This window comes from Ambystoma mexicanum, chromosome 10, assembly GCF_040938575.1.
Source record: "Ambystoma mexicanum isolate Mex_15411 chromosome 10, UKY_AmexF1_1, whole genome shotgun sequence".
Lineage (NCBI taxonomy): Eukaryota > Metazoa > Chordata > Amphibia > Caudata > Ambystomatidae > Ambystoma > Ambystoma mexicanum.
The window spans coordinates 740,979,577-740,996,509 of NC_090932.1; the positions used below are offsets into that span (position 1 = coordinate 740,979,577).

The 16,933-nt window shown below is 41.8% G+C and overlaps 1 protein-coding gene across 2 annotated transcripts in view; it reads right to left on the minus strand.

Moving 5' to 3' along the window:
• ERICH6 (glutamate rich 6) overlaps nucleotides 1-16,933 on the minus strand; it is a 701,982-nt gene that overhangs the window by 423,645 nt on the left and 261,404 nt on the right. For both annotated transcript variants that reach the window (XM_069618380.1, XM_069618381.1), the window contains exon 6: nucleotides 4,480-4,581. In XM_069618380.1, coding sequence (XP_069474481.1) covers nucleotides 4,480-4,581 — 102 coding nt within the window. The remainder of the gene's footprint in view (nucleotides 1-4,479; nucleotides 4,582-16,933) is intronic.

Here is a 16,933-nt window from a genome sequence, read left to right on the forward strand (position 1 = left end):
TTGGATTCCTTTTCTGTGTAAACAACAAAAACAATAGAACTGCTATAACATATTTTCTGAAAGGTTACTGTATAACGGTGTACTTTGGTAATCCCTCCTTTCTCACCTGTGTTTATTTTTTGTGGAGCTCTCCATCCTGCTATTCTACAGGGACATGTTGGAATGAAGAAACAATGTCTTGCCTTCCCAGAATTTGTCTTTGGATAAGTATCTGGAGAATATACTATAGTCTTTAAGATCTTGAAAAGTTCCTACGTTGGAGAGATCTATCGTTCTAACATTTTCCCCTTTTACTTGCAGGTTCTCAGAATTCAGAAAGATTAATGGCTGTGGAATGACTGCAACATTACTCAGAATGAAGAAACGTTTAAAAAACGTAAGTTTGTCTATTCGGAGTAACTGCAGCCTTCAGGGAAAAGCGTGGTAACTACTGTGCGGTGAAAACTTGAAAAACCTTCAAGTACGTAAACTTATTTAAACTTCTTCTGTTTTTATTTCTGGTAAGTTCGTTAGTTAATGAAAATACCTTTTGTCTGCAGGTTTTCTGAAAGCTGCGGAAATACCTTCGGAAGATGCGGAGGCTGCGGAAGAAACTTCTGACTGAAGATATTGCGACTGCAAGCGAAGACTGCTGCTTGAAGACGCTGCGGCTGTAAGAGAACTTCTGACAGAAGATGCTGTGGCTGTGAGAGAACTTCTGACAGAAGAGGCTGCGGCTACGAACAAACGCTGCTGACTGAGGAACCACTTCGGAAATAACTTCTGTTCGGTAAGTCTTTTCTATAACTATGGAATTCTGTAAATTTTTTCTGTAAAAACTAATGTCTCTATTTTCTCTCTTGACAGGTTCTGTGAGGAGAGATGCTGGTAGCGTTACCCGCTGTCAGCAGAGCAGAAGCAAAGTGAGTGCTCCAGCAGAGGGGGGCTTAAGTAGCTCGCTCTGCAATATGTATAGAGTGTGCTGCAGGTTACCAATGGATCTTGCGGTGGCCATGTTTAGTGTATGTGACCACTGTAAGCACTATGAGAGACTATGGAAGCATATGCTATGATTGGTGAAAATGCCAAATTTGCAAGCTTGCACCCACTTTTGACCTGCTGACTGATGTGTTGTCCCTTGCCTCTCCTGCATGACTGAATGGGAATTGCGCTCACTGACAGTTCTCAATTTCTAAGACAGTTATTCCTCCAGAATGAAAGTACAGCCATGGCAGTGGTCATGGCACCTAATCTGGCCAATATCTATGTAGATGTGTTTGAGAAAACTACTAACTACTCTGAAATTAATTCATACAAATGCCACCATATCAAGTGGTTTAGATATATAGATGACATCTTTGTACTATGGGAAGGAACTGACAAACCACAAAAGAGTTTGTGGATTGGCTTAAAGGGCAAAATCGATACTTGAAATTCACTGCAACTATGAGCAATAGTGAAGTATGTTATTTGGACATAAGTATATACCATCAGGAAGGCTCCCTTCTAGTCAAACCTTACACCAGGTTGACTGATGGGAATGCTCTTCTTCAATATGACAGTCATCATGCCAAGCATTTAAAAGATGATTTGCCCTTTGGGCAATTCCTGAGGTTGAAAAGGAACAGCAGCACCAGGGAAACTTTTGAAATAGCAGCAGATCATTTATCGTCCAACTAAAGGCTCAGGGATATCCTCCCCGATCTGCCAAACGCGCCAATAATAATAGAGAAGCCCTTTTAGAACATCAACCCAAGAAGAAAACAGAGGAGTGTTTGGTATTTGTGATCCAATTTAGTAATCAGTCGTATAAGATCAAACACATGATCCACAAGATTTGGAAACATTATTTTGGTAAATTGACTCCTAGACCTATCATAGCCTTCAAAAGAAGCATGAACATCAGAAATATCATCATTAGGAATGATATTACCAAAAGTAAACCTTGTAGTATCAAACAAACCACTCTATGGGGTATGGCCCCAGTGGCTGGGTACCATCCCTGTGGGTCCTGTGTGATATGCCCTTTCACCACTAAAACTGTTATGGTTGACATTGGGTTGGACACACATTGGAGTATTCAGGAACACACTAACTGTAATACTGAGAATGTAATCTACATGATCACATGCCCTTGTGCCCTACATTATATAGGCAAGTCTAACCGGATATGTAAAATCAGACTGGAGCTGCATTAAAAACAGGATAGAACAGGCATCTTTACTGAAACATTTTACAGCAAGGCTCATACCTATACTGACATACATTAGGTTATTTTGAAAAAGGTAAGGGGTAACAACCAGAGTAAGATTAATCGCAAATTGTTAAATTTGGAACAAAAACTTATCTTTCAGACCAAGAGCCATACTTTAGAGCTCAATGAGAGTGTCAAGTGGCACAACGTGTCTCTGTAATCACATTTTTGGAGCCCGGGCTCAATGAGTCTGTGTTAATACTGACATGTATAGACGAGCATTTAAGGCATAGCTTTCTAATGTTCTACATCCTTTGCCTTTGTCTGTATGCATTTTTGTATCCATCTTCAAATCAGTGTTATTCATTGGCGACGATCTCTAGGAGGTAGGTCTTAATTGCTCAGTACTTATAGTATGTCTACTATTAGTACATAGTTCAAACATAGAATTACATATATTGTGATCTGCAAAGGTGAGTTCTCTATGTATAGACTACTAGGTATTAGGCAGTTTTACTGTAAGAAGTTTGACTCTGGGCAGAAGGACATAGGGACCATTTAAAGCCATTGCCATTGGCTTGGATTCTTCTTTCTTCCAAATGTTGATGACCTCCACAAGACAGTCCCTTGCATTCCATCTATCTTTGTTGGCTCAGAACTGTTAGCATTGCTAGTCATTGAATTGTATGTGGGACTTCTCCATGTTTTGCCCGCTGCTTGGTAGTTTAGCATCATTTTCCATTTTGTAGTATACCATCCCTGCCCTTAATAAGGTATTTGATGGCCTTTTATTCAATTTAGACATTATTATATATGGCATAGTTTTTCTACACTTTGTTACCATTATTGATGTCCATTTTTGGGTAGTGACTGTTCTGAGTATTCACATGGGATTATCCCTCTAATGATGAGGTGGATCTGGGCACATTGTCATTGGTGCACATGGGGCCCTTTGCGGTTTCAATTTGCAGTCATTTTCTGTTTGACGTCATCGCCCTCTGGTGTGATGATGTCATCACTTGTTGGTGTGATGACATCATCATGCCGCGTAGTGCTCTATTTAAAAAGAGCGGCCATTCTCAGTCCGACCATGGACTTCCAGGCAGTGGTGTTCTGTGAGACCAGTATGTCTCCACACACACACATCTATTAGCAAGCAAGTGGGAGCCTGTTTTTCTTAACTTACAGCTTAGGTTGCCTTTTATGGACTCTCTGGTGACAATGGTCCTGGTGTCTTTTTTGTTTAGAGTGGAATTATGGGATACTGCTTTGAGTAGTCGGAGTCTTTTACCCATTTATGCTGATTTTCACCTGATGGTTGGTCATACTTCGAAATGGGTAAACATCATACATTGTTTTTTTAATGTATTTGGACATTGAACCTATAGGTGAATACTGTTCGTGTAACAAATGAGTAAAACAAATCCTGCTTTTATTGTTTGGTTGACATTTTGGCTTTTGTTGAAAATCTCCACATTCAAAGGGAAAAGTTTGAGAATTCAGATCTCCTTATCTGTACCATGGATAAATTGTCAGGTACTTATACATTTATGTTGTATAATGGGGCTTACTCCAAATTTAAGGAGTTTTTAATGAACAATCTAGTAACCTAAGACAGTTTATACATATCTCTCTCTTTTTGCTTTTGCCTAATGGAGTTTATGGCACCTCTACTGAATCCTAAAAGAACACACATCTTTCCAAACTATTCTGCCCTGAGGAATGTCCTGTATTTGTGTTACATCAGAAGGACAGAAACATGTTGGGCTACATTTACACACAGAAACTTTTGTATTAACATTTTACTGCATCTGTGTCCTAAGAATTTCTGCTTTTAGTTTTTGTCTTAGGTAATGTATGATTATTGTGTTCATATGAAGGTACATTTTTGAGTGTTTCTGTATGCATGTAATGTGTATCAGTTTTTAATATTATATTGTATTTTATTGTATACCTACCACATTAAAGTATTTTTCTATTATTTCTGGCTACTCATGTGGAACAAGTCAATTTTTCAGGATTGCTTTCTATGATCTTTAATTGAGAAAGTGTGTAGATTTAGCATCTTGATATAGTTCTTTCCTTCAACATAATGTTATGTATAACCACTTGGCACACTCTGTGACACCTGCTATATGGTGTTCACAATTTGCTTTCCTTAAGTTACAATCCAACTCATGACATTAAGATAGTAAAGATTGTTAGGTCAGGGACAAACTTCCAGCAGGCATAAAAAAATAATGAATCCAATCAATAAATCCATCAAATGTTACATCAGGATTAAATATTTACTTAAAGGTTCTTACTTGTTCAGGATCCTCCAAGCTCAGAAGATAGTTCAAAGGGAATGGTTTTAACATTTTACCACAAAATTCACATAAAGCACTCATTGAACACTCCACAAGCATCTAGAAAAACAAAAACATTGAATATTTGTTCATTACAGTAGAAAAAGCTTAAGTATTGGCACTGCATCTTGAATAAAGAAAGAATAATGCAGGAGAGAAATGACAGAATGTGGGAATACAGTGGGGGAGATAAGAGCACAGGGTAAATAAGAGTGTAAGGAGCAAGGGAATAAGAAAACTCAAATAGAATCCTACCTGGGCAGAACCAGTACACCGAATCATTGTACAATATATGCTAACAATGTTACTGTAAAGCACTTGTTAATGATGCCATAGTCAACAATCTATGCCACCGTGGTTCTGTAAAACACTTCTTTCATGCAGCCTCTGCCTAAATATATTCTAGAATTGCCACTGTAAAAGATGTGCATGATATGATGGTAGCCACACTGTATGCTTGTCTGCGCATGATGCTTCAGTGCGCAATCTATGCCAGCTGGGTCCTGTAAAATACTTGTCCATGCAGCATGTGCCCAAATATGCCAGCTTTACTGTACAACAATTTCAAGATGGTACACACTGGCCAAAATACACACCACCACTGCCGATTTACAGCACTTTCATGATGGTTCATACAGTATATGTCATCAATGGCACAAAAAAGCAAATGTTCTTGATGACTTGGTCTACAATATTTGCCACAATGTCTCTGTAAACACATTTGAATGCTCTCTGGGGCCAAAGATATACTAGCATTGCCACAGTCAAACAGTTTATCAGGGGTACCCAAAATATATGTCAGCGTGGCCACTGTAAAACATTGGTGTATGCTGCATAGCCCTAAAGAACCCTTTGTCATGCTGCCAGTGTCCAACTGTATGGCAGTATTGTCACTTCAAAACTCTTTTGTGATGATGTCCACAGCACATTAACAGCCCTGGTGTGGAACCCTTTTAAAGAAATGACTGTGTCTCACAAACCCTTATACACCACCTCACATACACACAACCAAAACACCCATACATGTGCACACTCATTTAAAGTCTCTGTCTCGCTCTCTCGCTCTCTTTCTCACACACACGCCTGCAAACGGGTGGATGCACAGACACATATTATAAATGGTGCACATACATTTAATTCACTACAGGGACATACAGAAAAACACTTTTTCATGTTTTTGCAAACTTACCTATCTTCTTCCATCAGTTAATTACTGCCACTCTACCCTTTTTCCATTGGGTGAGGATGCCCCTACCACAGGGAACGTGTCACAAACAGACAGAGGAAGGGCACAGTACAAAATGCAAACTACTGGGGAAAAGGGCAGGCACGGTAAAACAGACAGAATACTGAGGAAGGAAAGCATGATGCACAGCCCAATCCAACCTGCTAGTGTCTGGGGATTGCTGACTTCACTCCTGGGACCTTCCTCCAGCCATCACTTTCTGTGCCCCCAAGGAGAGAACCAGTGCAAGAGGTGTGCCAGGTGGGATGCTAAGGGGTATGCTTAACTGGTGCTTGTTGCTGCTTGGTGACCCATGAAAGCCCATAATGCGTGGAGCTTCATGCAAATGAAGATTGGAGGTGGGACAGAGGAAGTGGATCACTGTGCAGCCATCACCAGGCCCGAACCTGAAAGTCTGCATGTCCAAAATCCTACACTCTAGATTGACCCATTTCTTGTCAAATGAACCCTCAATGGTTGTTATTGGGGTGTATTGTGGTGTACCACATGAAATAACAATCCGTGTGTTTTCCCAATACTTGCCAGAGGCATTACTAGTTGCCATTTCAACCAGATATTTTGCTTTCCATCACCCATTCTGTCTCTCTTTCTGTGAGCGCAACCAAAATGCACCAAAACCAAAAAGAGAAAGGTAATCTATAAATTTCACTTTCCCATTTTTAAAATCTATACCTGGATTGAGCAATAATGGCAGGCTGTGCTAGTTGTCCATCTAGTTGGGATGTGTACAACATTTCAAGTTGGGAGCTCAGGAGGATGTGGGCAACAGGAGACAACAAACTCCATCACTTGAGAGATTTATACGCAATTCAGAGATTTACCAAGCATACATAGTTTTGTTTAAGGGGTGAAGTCAGGATTGCAACCAAGGCACCAAATGCTACATATCCTACAACAGTTTGACACAAAATAAATTATCAGAGCAATCGAACTCAATGTCAACCCTCTCATCCAAACATATATATTTGTACAGTTAAGACTATCTCTCAGATCCTGGCAGAAGCCATAGACCAGGAAAGAGAGACAAGATCATGTTAAGAGATAAAATCTTTGTCTGTGAAGGTAACCCGTGGCTGGTGGGTGAGAACAACACAGCCTGAGAAACCTAACCAATGCACACATAAAACGATACAGAGATGGATGCAGGCCACTTTTTTTAGGCTTAATGGGGAAAAGACTGAAATCCTGTTAGTAGATGGCCAGACGGAGGACCCCTTGCTATTTACATGGCACGCTAGTTTAGGCACTCCCCCTTCCCTAGTTGAGGTAATTAGAAATGTATGAGTGCTGATTGACAGTAAATTGTCCTTTGCTCCCCAGGTGCATGCTGTAGATAAGATTGCCCTCTTTCACTTGTACACTATAAGTAGATGTGACTACTTTCTAGATCTGAAGCACGAAAGACCCTGGTTCAATCAGTGTTCCTTTCCAGAATCCAGTACACTGCAGCTATCTATCTGGGTACAGCTAAGAAATGTACAGCAAAATTGCAGGCAGTGCAAAATCGTGCGGTACGAGTAAACTATGGGCTAAAAAAAATAATTATTAGCCCTACCGCCAAACCCCCCGGCGCTATTAGCGCCGGATCACGGGTTTGGCGGTAATGGAATTCCCCATTCCCCACTGGGCTCAATGGGGAATTTTCGCGCTCTTACCGCCAGCGGATTTCCCGCCGGCGGTAATAGTGCAAATTTTTGGCAGATTTCCCCCCAGCTCAGAGCTGGGGAGTAATCCGCTGAAGCCCTGATTTGGCAGACCCTTAAATCTGGCGGTAATAGCGCGACCGCCGGATTTAAGGCTTACCGCCAAACTAAACCATGGTGCTATTAGCACCATGGTTCATGCCGGTAATTTACCGGTACCGCCTTGGAGGAAAGGGGAATTACAACCCTATTCCAAGGTTGGGAAGGCGGTAATTCCGCCTTCCTCCATTGCCCTTCCCCATTCCCATTTTTGCTCCATAGGGCTCTATGGGAATGGGGAAGGCGCTAATTTCGGTGCCGCAAATTGCGGTACCGTAATTAGCACCCTGGTCCCTTTGCGGGTTGGTTATTACCAACCCGCAAAGGGACCTCGTAGTAAGGCTGTAAGGTTGTACCGGTGCCCTTACCGGTACCGGTAAACCCTTACCGCACTACGTGTAATGAGGCCCTATGCCTTACTGTATTGGCCAAAAATTGAAGTCCTCATTGAAGTACTATTCTCATCTGTTAGCCAATACTAAACTTGCAGCACGTCCTGAAACTTACTGATTTTCTCCTCTAGGCCATTGTTAATCTTGTCATTTGCTGTGAACGCACTTGATTTGTCTGTTTAGCTGAGTGTGATTATATTACACAGCCACAGTAGTGGCTGTGTAGTTATGGTTACATTGCTAATCCCATAGGAATAGCACTTTTTGGGTGGCTTATAAATTCGCTCTCCCTGGACGAATCCTCACCAAACTTTGCAAAAAAAGTATATGGCCCACTCTGAATTTTATAGCACAGTTTGGCGAGGTTTGGTCCAGGGGAGGCAAAGTTATGGGGGGGTACCAAAACTTCTTTTTTTCCCCATAGAGTGAATGGGGAAAAAACTTTGCGCACGCCTACAGCCCAAACCGCTGGACGGATTTTCACCAAATCTGCGGCAGGAGCAGCGGCTTGGTCCCAAAAGTGTGCTTTTGTAAATTTGGTGAAAATCCGTCCAGTAGTTTTTTTAAAAACGATCAAAAAGTAGGTCTAAAAAAATTAGTGACATCTATGTCCGCTCCGCGGACACACTTCCCTGTTCGCTCTGCGGACAGGACACCAATTTGCTAATCGACTCGCGCCATGTCTGCGGACATGTGACATGTTTGCTGATTGGATGGTGAAGAGCGTGAAGTGCGTCAGATTGTTCCGATGCGCCTGCCATCTTGGATCCGTGTTTTGGTGTCTGCGGACATCGCGGGAAAAACATATTAAAAAACACAACATTGCACTTGTTAAACATATCAAATAATCTCTGGGGAGGTGATGGTTGATGAGGATGGGATGGGATATGGCTGCAAGAAGCAAAAAGTCACACGGTACATTTGGAGGTGTTCCACAATATAATGTGCCTAAAGTACAGGCGAAAGAGATTGCATTTTGGCATTCAAGGATGGAGATGTAAGTTTTCCTTGTGGTATTACAGAGTAATACTACATTCCAAATGCCCGTTACTCTATATTGTTTATATTGGTTACCCAATATTTATGAATATTAAATAGAAGCAATTTCGGGTTATTTTACACTCTTAATTAAAACGCTTGATGTTTATAAATTGATGTGCTGGTGGTACACTAAGAGCGCGGCAAATAAAGGACTAATGTGTCTGTGTTAAAATGTAATTAAAATAATAATGGAGTCAGACTGGTGCCCCCTGGCATCTCAGGCAGCCACGTGCACGATGGACGTGGATGAGAATAAGAGTTGTCATAGATGCGGTGAGGCAAGTTGTTGCAAAGAGAGAATGTATTTTGATTCTGAGTGAAGGTCACCAGCTTTGAATTTTTGGTTGCGAGCTATGGAAGCCCACGCATCAAACACACAGTATAAGGTTCAATTGTTTTTTGACCTTGAGAGAAAGGGACCATTCTGTAAGGAATGCAATGAGAGGAGGTTTGTAATAATGAAGATATGATAAGGGTATGCATTCCAAAAGTGTGTAAGCTACATGTAAATTCAGTTTATGAAGAATCTTTGGTGCGAACGCAGTGAGCGTTACGGTCTGACTTACGCCAAGAGAATGGAAATGGTGAATATAATGTAAGTTTGATTTTCGACGATTATATACCGGAACAAGCATTAAATTATTATTATCTGAAGATCAATTTTGGCTTTCATTCTATTCGTGTGTTCTGTGTGGCTTATTGCAGTGAAACGCAAGTACAATATTTGGGTGTAGTTGTCTTTTTTACGTGGTTATGGGGAGTACAGCATCGAGGTGCATGTAGACCACCACTCGGTTCACCCAGGTTCAACGCTAATATTTAATTAAAATGTCATGTATAACCATATTGAATTGTCTATCAGTTTCTACGTTGTTTTCTGTTTGTTGAGATTGTTTGATGTCTGTGCTAATCGTTAGTTTAAACTCTATGCCGAATTAATAAGTCAATAGATAAATTGTAATAAAGTTCGGGTATTGAGACACATTTACTGTTATGTTTTCGAAACAGATACATTCTGCATTTCTGTGATTTTCATAGATTCCAGATGCCAACTGACGGCTTCTTCAATCAACAGCTGAACTTAGTTGTCAACGCCTGGATCACAGTGACTCTTTTTTGGGAGGATTGCCCAGGGCTCATATGCACTTATGCTGTACTAGCGATTAGGAGTAACATAACATCCTTTATGGTGGTCTAGCCCCAAGTTGATGCAGAAGCCCTGGAATTCACTGTGCGACCCAAGCGCTTCTTTTACCGAAAACGAACACCTGGTGCACGCAAAAAGAACAACGCGTGACTCACGATAAACATTTTGGATCCCGAGCGAAGAAACAAATTTGCAATTTGATTAAATATGGGAATAGCTGGATGTTCTCGGAGGGTTTATTGTGAAATAAAAGTACTTTACATATTGTACAGTGTTGTTGTTGTCTTTTAAAGTACGGTTTAATATTCCGAATTGTGACGTGCTGTGTTGTTAGTCGATGTGTGTTGATTTTCGGGTTCTGCGTCACGTCACGTAGGTGATTATGGGCGCGTTTGGCTACGCTGACGAGGAACGTCACCGAGAAAGTTGTAGAATATCACTAGGTTTGGTGAAGTGAGGCTCAGGGGCGGGGCATATGATTTAGTGACGTCAGGGCAGTTTACCTTAGGCAGATGCAGCAATGGATAAGAATAGCACAAAATGGACGTGCCCTGCTGCCAGATTTTGTATGTTTATAAAAGAGGAACAGTGAGGTAAGGTGAATTGGAAATGTTTGCGATAGGTCAACGTATGCATAAAAACACATGGCCGAACCCTCGGGACAATAATATTTTCTGAGCATTGCACTTGTGAAAGTTATGAAATAATGTCTGGGGAGCTGAGGGGTGATGACGATGGGTGGGATATTTCTGACCTGATTTCGAATGAGTTTAGAAAGTTTGGTGGGATTTTGTGCAGAGCTTATATGACGATTATATGTGCATTCACTTGACAGTTTTGAAAAAATAAAACGTGGGTGGATTTCCAGCAAACCTGCGTAAGGCACATTGGCAAGGATCTGCAAGCATGATTTGGAAATGTGGCAGTGTTTTCTTATTTGACAAGTGTCATAATGTAGTTAAAAAAAATAGCGGTATAGCTTTAGTGATTGAGGCGTAGCCTGTGGCCATGGGCAGTGGCCAGAATGTTCGGGTCATGGAATAAGGTAATGATCCGGACAATCTGGCTACTGGCCATGACCAACAGGGACAAAACATAGGATTAAAGTGGCGATGTCCACCTGGGACTGGGTTTGTGGTAATGTTATTCGAAATTAGGATAGATTTGAAAGGGAATAAAAATGTGCTTGTGGTAATATGGTCATAGGGTACTCTTTTTGCCTTCTGCAGGCTGCCATGGAAAGCGAAGAGGGGCCCTGTATGGAACCCTTGCCTTCCCTTTCCATGTTGGCCATCTTGGAAAAGGATTTTCCTTCCTAAACCAGGACGCCACAGGACGAATAAAATCATATCTGTGATGTCATCTTTGATGTCATGGGTGTTATTCTTAGCAGTGCACGGTGGTGGTGCGAGTTATAGTTGCCTAGCTTACCATAACTGGCGAATTTCAGGGGTTTTTCGGTTTTACTTGTAACCATAATGTCCCTTTAACAAAGTTTTTTCATTGAATTTGATAGGTAGGTTTTTAGTAGCGCAACTTAACCATAACGTCCCTTTAACCAAGTTTATTCATTGAATATATATATATATATATATATTTTCTGGAAACGTACCAAAGTTGACTCTTGCCTACTGCTAAACTTGTAAAGCGTCTGTAACATACCTTATTTTTTGACTCTTGGCCTAACTGTAAACCTGTAACAACTGTACTGTCCCTTACTTGCCACTTTATCCAACCATCCTTGTTTGCTTACATACCTGATGTAGCCCCCGTACCGTGAGGCTTTGTCTGAATCTGCAGCCATACTTATTCTGTCCTTCTTGTTTGCTTACATACCTGATGAAGCCCCCCCGTACCATGAGGTGAAGTTTGGCCAGAATGTGCATTCATACTTACTTTGTCATTCTTGTTTGCTTGAATACCTGATGTAGCACCGGCACCATAAGGTGAGGCTTTGCCAGAATGTGCATTCACATTGTTTTCGTCCGTTGTACTCTTGTAACCAGCGCCCTGATGCCCACGGGTTTGGTGCGTTTTATAAAGCGCTTTGCTAAACAGAGGGCAGGTGGTTGTTCGCTTTCCTCAGCTGGCTCCCTCTTATGGAACAGCCTCTCCCTCTCTCTGCACCTTGATCAGGATCTTCCTAAATTACGAAGCTCCTTAAGACTCTCCTCCTTACCTCCTCCTTCCCTTCTTCTCATCCCCTGCTAATCCCACAGTTGCTGCGATTGGTGTCCTTGGCCCTTATGCATCCTCGGGGCCCTGACACAATCGGCCCAGCACCTGTCCATCCTCTGCACTTGCACTTACACCCTCTGCCCTGGTGGCTCGCACTTACACCCCTCGCGGCTCCAGGCCATGTAGCACTCAACATTCCTAGCACTTCATCTGTGGCTCACCCATGAGTTCAGACTGACCATCTGCATTCTTCCTTGCTGCACTTGCACGTTCTGAATACTCACAAGGCATAGTAGGTTTGTCCTGTTTTCCTCTTCCCCTCACTGCTCTTATATATTGCTTTTAATGTATCTTAATGTATTTCCCACTCCTGTACCCTCCCTTGCCCTGTGAACGCTTTGAAACAGTATTTTAGTTTTTTTTGTTTTATTGGTTAAATAAAATTTCTTTTCAACCTTTAACAAAATGATCAATATCCTTTTCCCTTTTCCCGGCCCCACCGTCCTTATGCTGGGCCGACTTTCTCACGGACTCCAGCATTACCATCCTTTAGTCCCTTTAGGATCGATTCTATGAATCTTAATCCTTCCAGGGTGGGGCCGACCTTTTATACCGTCAGGATTCTTTCCCAGTATTCCTCAGTCGTCGATGTATTTATATTATCCACCCATTCACCTAAGTATAGGCTCCTTTTGGTGTTTAATGCTGGGCAGGAAAGCATCCAATGTTTTATTGTTTCCAGCATCTCAGGCTCATTACAGAATCGACATCTAGAGTCTTCCACTGGGATTTGTTTCCTTATATAATGGACCTCTCTTGTTGGCAGGATGTTGAATCTGCATCTCATCAAGAGATCCCTATATTTTGAGGAGGGAAATCTTCGCAGGTATGGTGGAGGGTCATTCAATGCCTTTCGTTCCCAAGTAATGTTATGACAGTTTGTATTCTGGATTTGATTTTTTGATTGTCTGTGGATATCCAATCTTTTTCCGTATGTTTTTCTTCGCTTTCTCAGGATTTTCTTTCAGCATATCGATTTTGATATGATAATGTTCTAGAATTTCGAAACAGTTCTTTTTCCAGGCATTAAAGTGTGCAGGTCTTCATTTCTTACCTCTTTATTAGCTAATAGTTCAAATGAGATGGAAGTTTTGTCTAGGATGCACTTCCGAAATAACGAAAGTGTCTTCCACAGGACTATTGACTCAATCGATTGTAGTCTTAATTCGTGTCTTATTGTCAGTACAGGGAGGCAGTTAGGAATCCTAAGTACCCTTCTCCAGAAAAATGCCTCTAACACCCCCCACGTTTTCCAGTGTAGATTTAGAAACGATTCGGCTCCATATGTTATGCTTGCCACTACCTTTTGTTTGTAAAATAATATTACTGGCATCATTGAAAAAGTTCTGTAACGTCGATGGAGGGCTCGAGCTTGATTTGTAAGTTTTATCAGCTTTTCTTTGATGAAATTTAATTGGCCTTGCTCATTGATGTTTTTATTTATTTGTACCCCAGGTAAACTGATGAATCCACTATTTCCAGCGGTTGATTGTCCAATGACCAAGTGAATCCCTTTTTCTGTTTTATGGCTCTGGATCCACATGCCGACTGCATTATTAGGATCATGGATTTTTTGATGTTTACCTTCAGGTGGTTTTGACTCAAGTAAGACTTAAATTCCACCATGCGTCTTTGCAGGCCTATGGGGGTTTGGTCCACAAATACAACGTCATCCGCATATACGATCCATGAGAGGGCTTCATCCTGAAATACTGGGGGAAACGCACAGATTTGATCCTGGGATTCTTTCATATCTGCTAAGTACAGAATTAACAGGAAAGGTGCCAGTGCACGGCCTTGCTTTATGCCTTTAGATGTCGGGATTTTATCTGTCAGGTCTCCTCCTTTTGAGACCACAATCTGAACTGAGGTATTGGTATATAGTTCCTGAATGGCCTCAAGCAAGTCCTGCAGACAGTTCCATTTCATTAGTTTGGCCCATAGGAGTTCTCTGCAGATCCCGTCAAAGGCCTGTTCGAGATCGACGAAACCCCAGGTATATGTTCCTTTTTTGTTTTAACACCCGTAGCTTTAGCATATTCAGGATGAATAAATTCAGTGATGTTCCAACGCCGCTCATAAATGCTGTTTGTCTCTTATCGAGGATCCCCGTCCTTAATGCTCAGTTTTTTAAATCTCTCAGCAGGATGGAGCAAAACAGTTTACCTATGGAGTCGAGGAGGGCAATAGGCCTATAATTCCTCAGGTTGTTACGGTCTCCTTTTTTATATATTGGTACAATTAGGGCCTCCTTCCAGGATTGAGGGATTGATCTTGTTGTTAGAATCTGCTGAAATGGTATTAAGATGAAATTTGCCCACTCTTCCTTATTTTCCTTCAGCATACAATTAGAGATGCCGTCCGGGCCGGCCGCTCGTGATGAACTCAATTTTTGTATCCTTATTAGGATATCTTCCCTGTCAATGTCAATAAGCCATTCATTTCCCGATCTTTTCTCAGTCTTGATAGAATCTTTCTCCTGAAAAAGATCTGTGTAGAACTTTACCCAGTCCTCTTTTGACACATTACTAGATGTCAGGGCTGTCTGGAAGTCGCCCCCTTTATTGATTATCTCCCATACGGACCTTGAGTTAGATGTGCTTATTGATGCCATCATCTTTTCGGCATCTGTTTGTGCTCTCCAGATCCTGGTGGATTTTAACCAATTTTTATAAGACTGCTTACAAAGTCTTATATGTTCCTCTTTATTTGTGAGGGTACTTTTCTGCAGACGTCTCAGTTCTGTACGATGTTCCCTTCGTTTTTCCACCAGGGTTTTGTTGTATGCGTGTTTCCTTATCACGTCTTGTTTTCTGTTTGGTCCAGTCTTGATCTCAAACTCCTTCAGTATGCAACCATATTCCACTGTTTCGTGCTTCTCTTCAAAGTTACGAGTAAGCCGCTCTGCTTGTTGGGGAATTGCCTTTGCTTTAATTTATAGCCTAGTACGTCCCCCCGATAATTCCATTTCGGGGACATTTCGGTACTTAGGCTCTTCCGTCTTCCAAAGAAGTTCTATTTCTAGTAGAGCATGCTCGCTAACTCTCTGTGGAACTACTTTGAAGTTTTTCATATTGTATACGTGCCTAACCAGCAAGCAATAAATAAATAGATGCAAAATAAAATAAATAAATCAGAGTTTTAACCCTGATCTGGAAATTCACTCAGGGTCTGGTGCTACATATTTGGCCAAATGTGTAAAGCCAAAGCCTCGTGTGCTCAGATCAAACAGGAAAGATCTAATACAAGAGGCAAAATATGCAACCAAAAAAAGCTTTGAAGGTAAAATTATCAGTACCTTACTCAACATACTAATTGCCCTCCAGAGGCATACACCAGTTCATGTTATATTGAACATGTCAGGTAATATCACCAGAGACACATATTGCTAGGGTTGAGGCAGGGATGTGCGTTGGCGCTATGTTTATTTAATTTATACTTAGGGTATATGTTGAATTTTTTGGCAAACACAATCTTTTCCTCAGAAAATTGGAAAACTGTCAGTAAGAGCACTATCCTTTGCCGATGATATTATGATTTGTGAAAGCACAACTATAGTTTCACAGCACTTATTGACAGCATTAGATTTATTTATTTTTAAACCTTTTTTTTATTGAACAGCTTGGCAGCAGAATACAGACGAACAGTACAGGGGGTAAGCACAAGGTGGGTACAGTAGGATCAATGCAGGCATACAAGCAGAGCATCTAACATTAACACTTTCCATCAAGGATGCATACAGTGCGAGGACAACATAAAATATCCTTTGGCTCAGGGTGAATCACCCGCATGGGTGGGTGAAGTAGTTGGGGGAGTTGTATCAGGGGTCGCATTTAAGTCTGACATATAGGAACGAAACTGGGTCCAGACATTTCTAGGCCTCGAGTGAACTGGTTGTAGACAGGACCATGCCTCCTCAGTGTCTGAGTCCCATGTGAGAGTGTTGAGCCATTGCGCATGCGTGGGGGGTGCGGGGCGAAGCCAGCGAAGCAGAATGGCCCGCACCGCAAGGAGCATGCAAAGGCCGGCTAGTTTCCTGGAGTTTCGGGGTAGCTCTGGAAAGTCATGAAACAGGCCCTTCACTGGGGAGGGGTCGATGGGACAGTCGAGCATAGCAGATACAGTTGAGAATACCCTCTCCCAATAGTGGGAGAGGCGGGGGGCAATCCCAGATCATGCGTATGTAATCAGCGCCATCTTGTCCACACCTGGGGCATCTCGGAGAGTGATCTTTAAACATTCGGTGCAATCTGCTCGGAGTATAGTATAATGAAATCTGTGTAACACCTTTAATTGAATCAATTTGAACCGGGAATTGAAAGATACCTGGTGTATTTGGGTGCACATGTGGGTCCAGCGCTCATCCGTCACCTCCACCCCGAGGTCCCCTTCCAATGCCCGTCTTAGTCCAGTAAATTTCGGAGTGGTTCTGGATTGCATCATTGTGTATAACCTAGATATTTTCCCTCTAGTGGGTGTGCAGGAGGTTAGTTCCTCGATAGCAGGGTCCTCTGGTGGCATTGCCGGGAACATGGTGTAGTTTCTCTTAAGGGTTTTACGCAGGGCTGAATACTGAAGCCATGCACTTGGGCCACTTCTCAAGGAT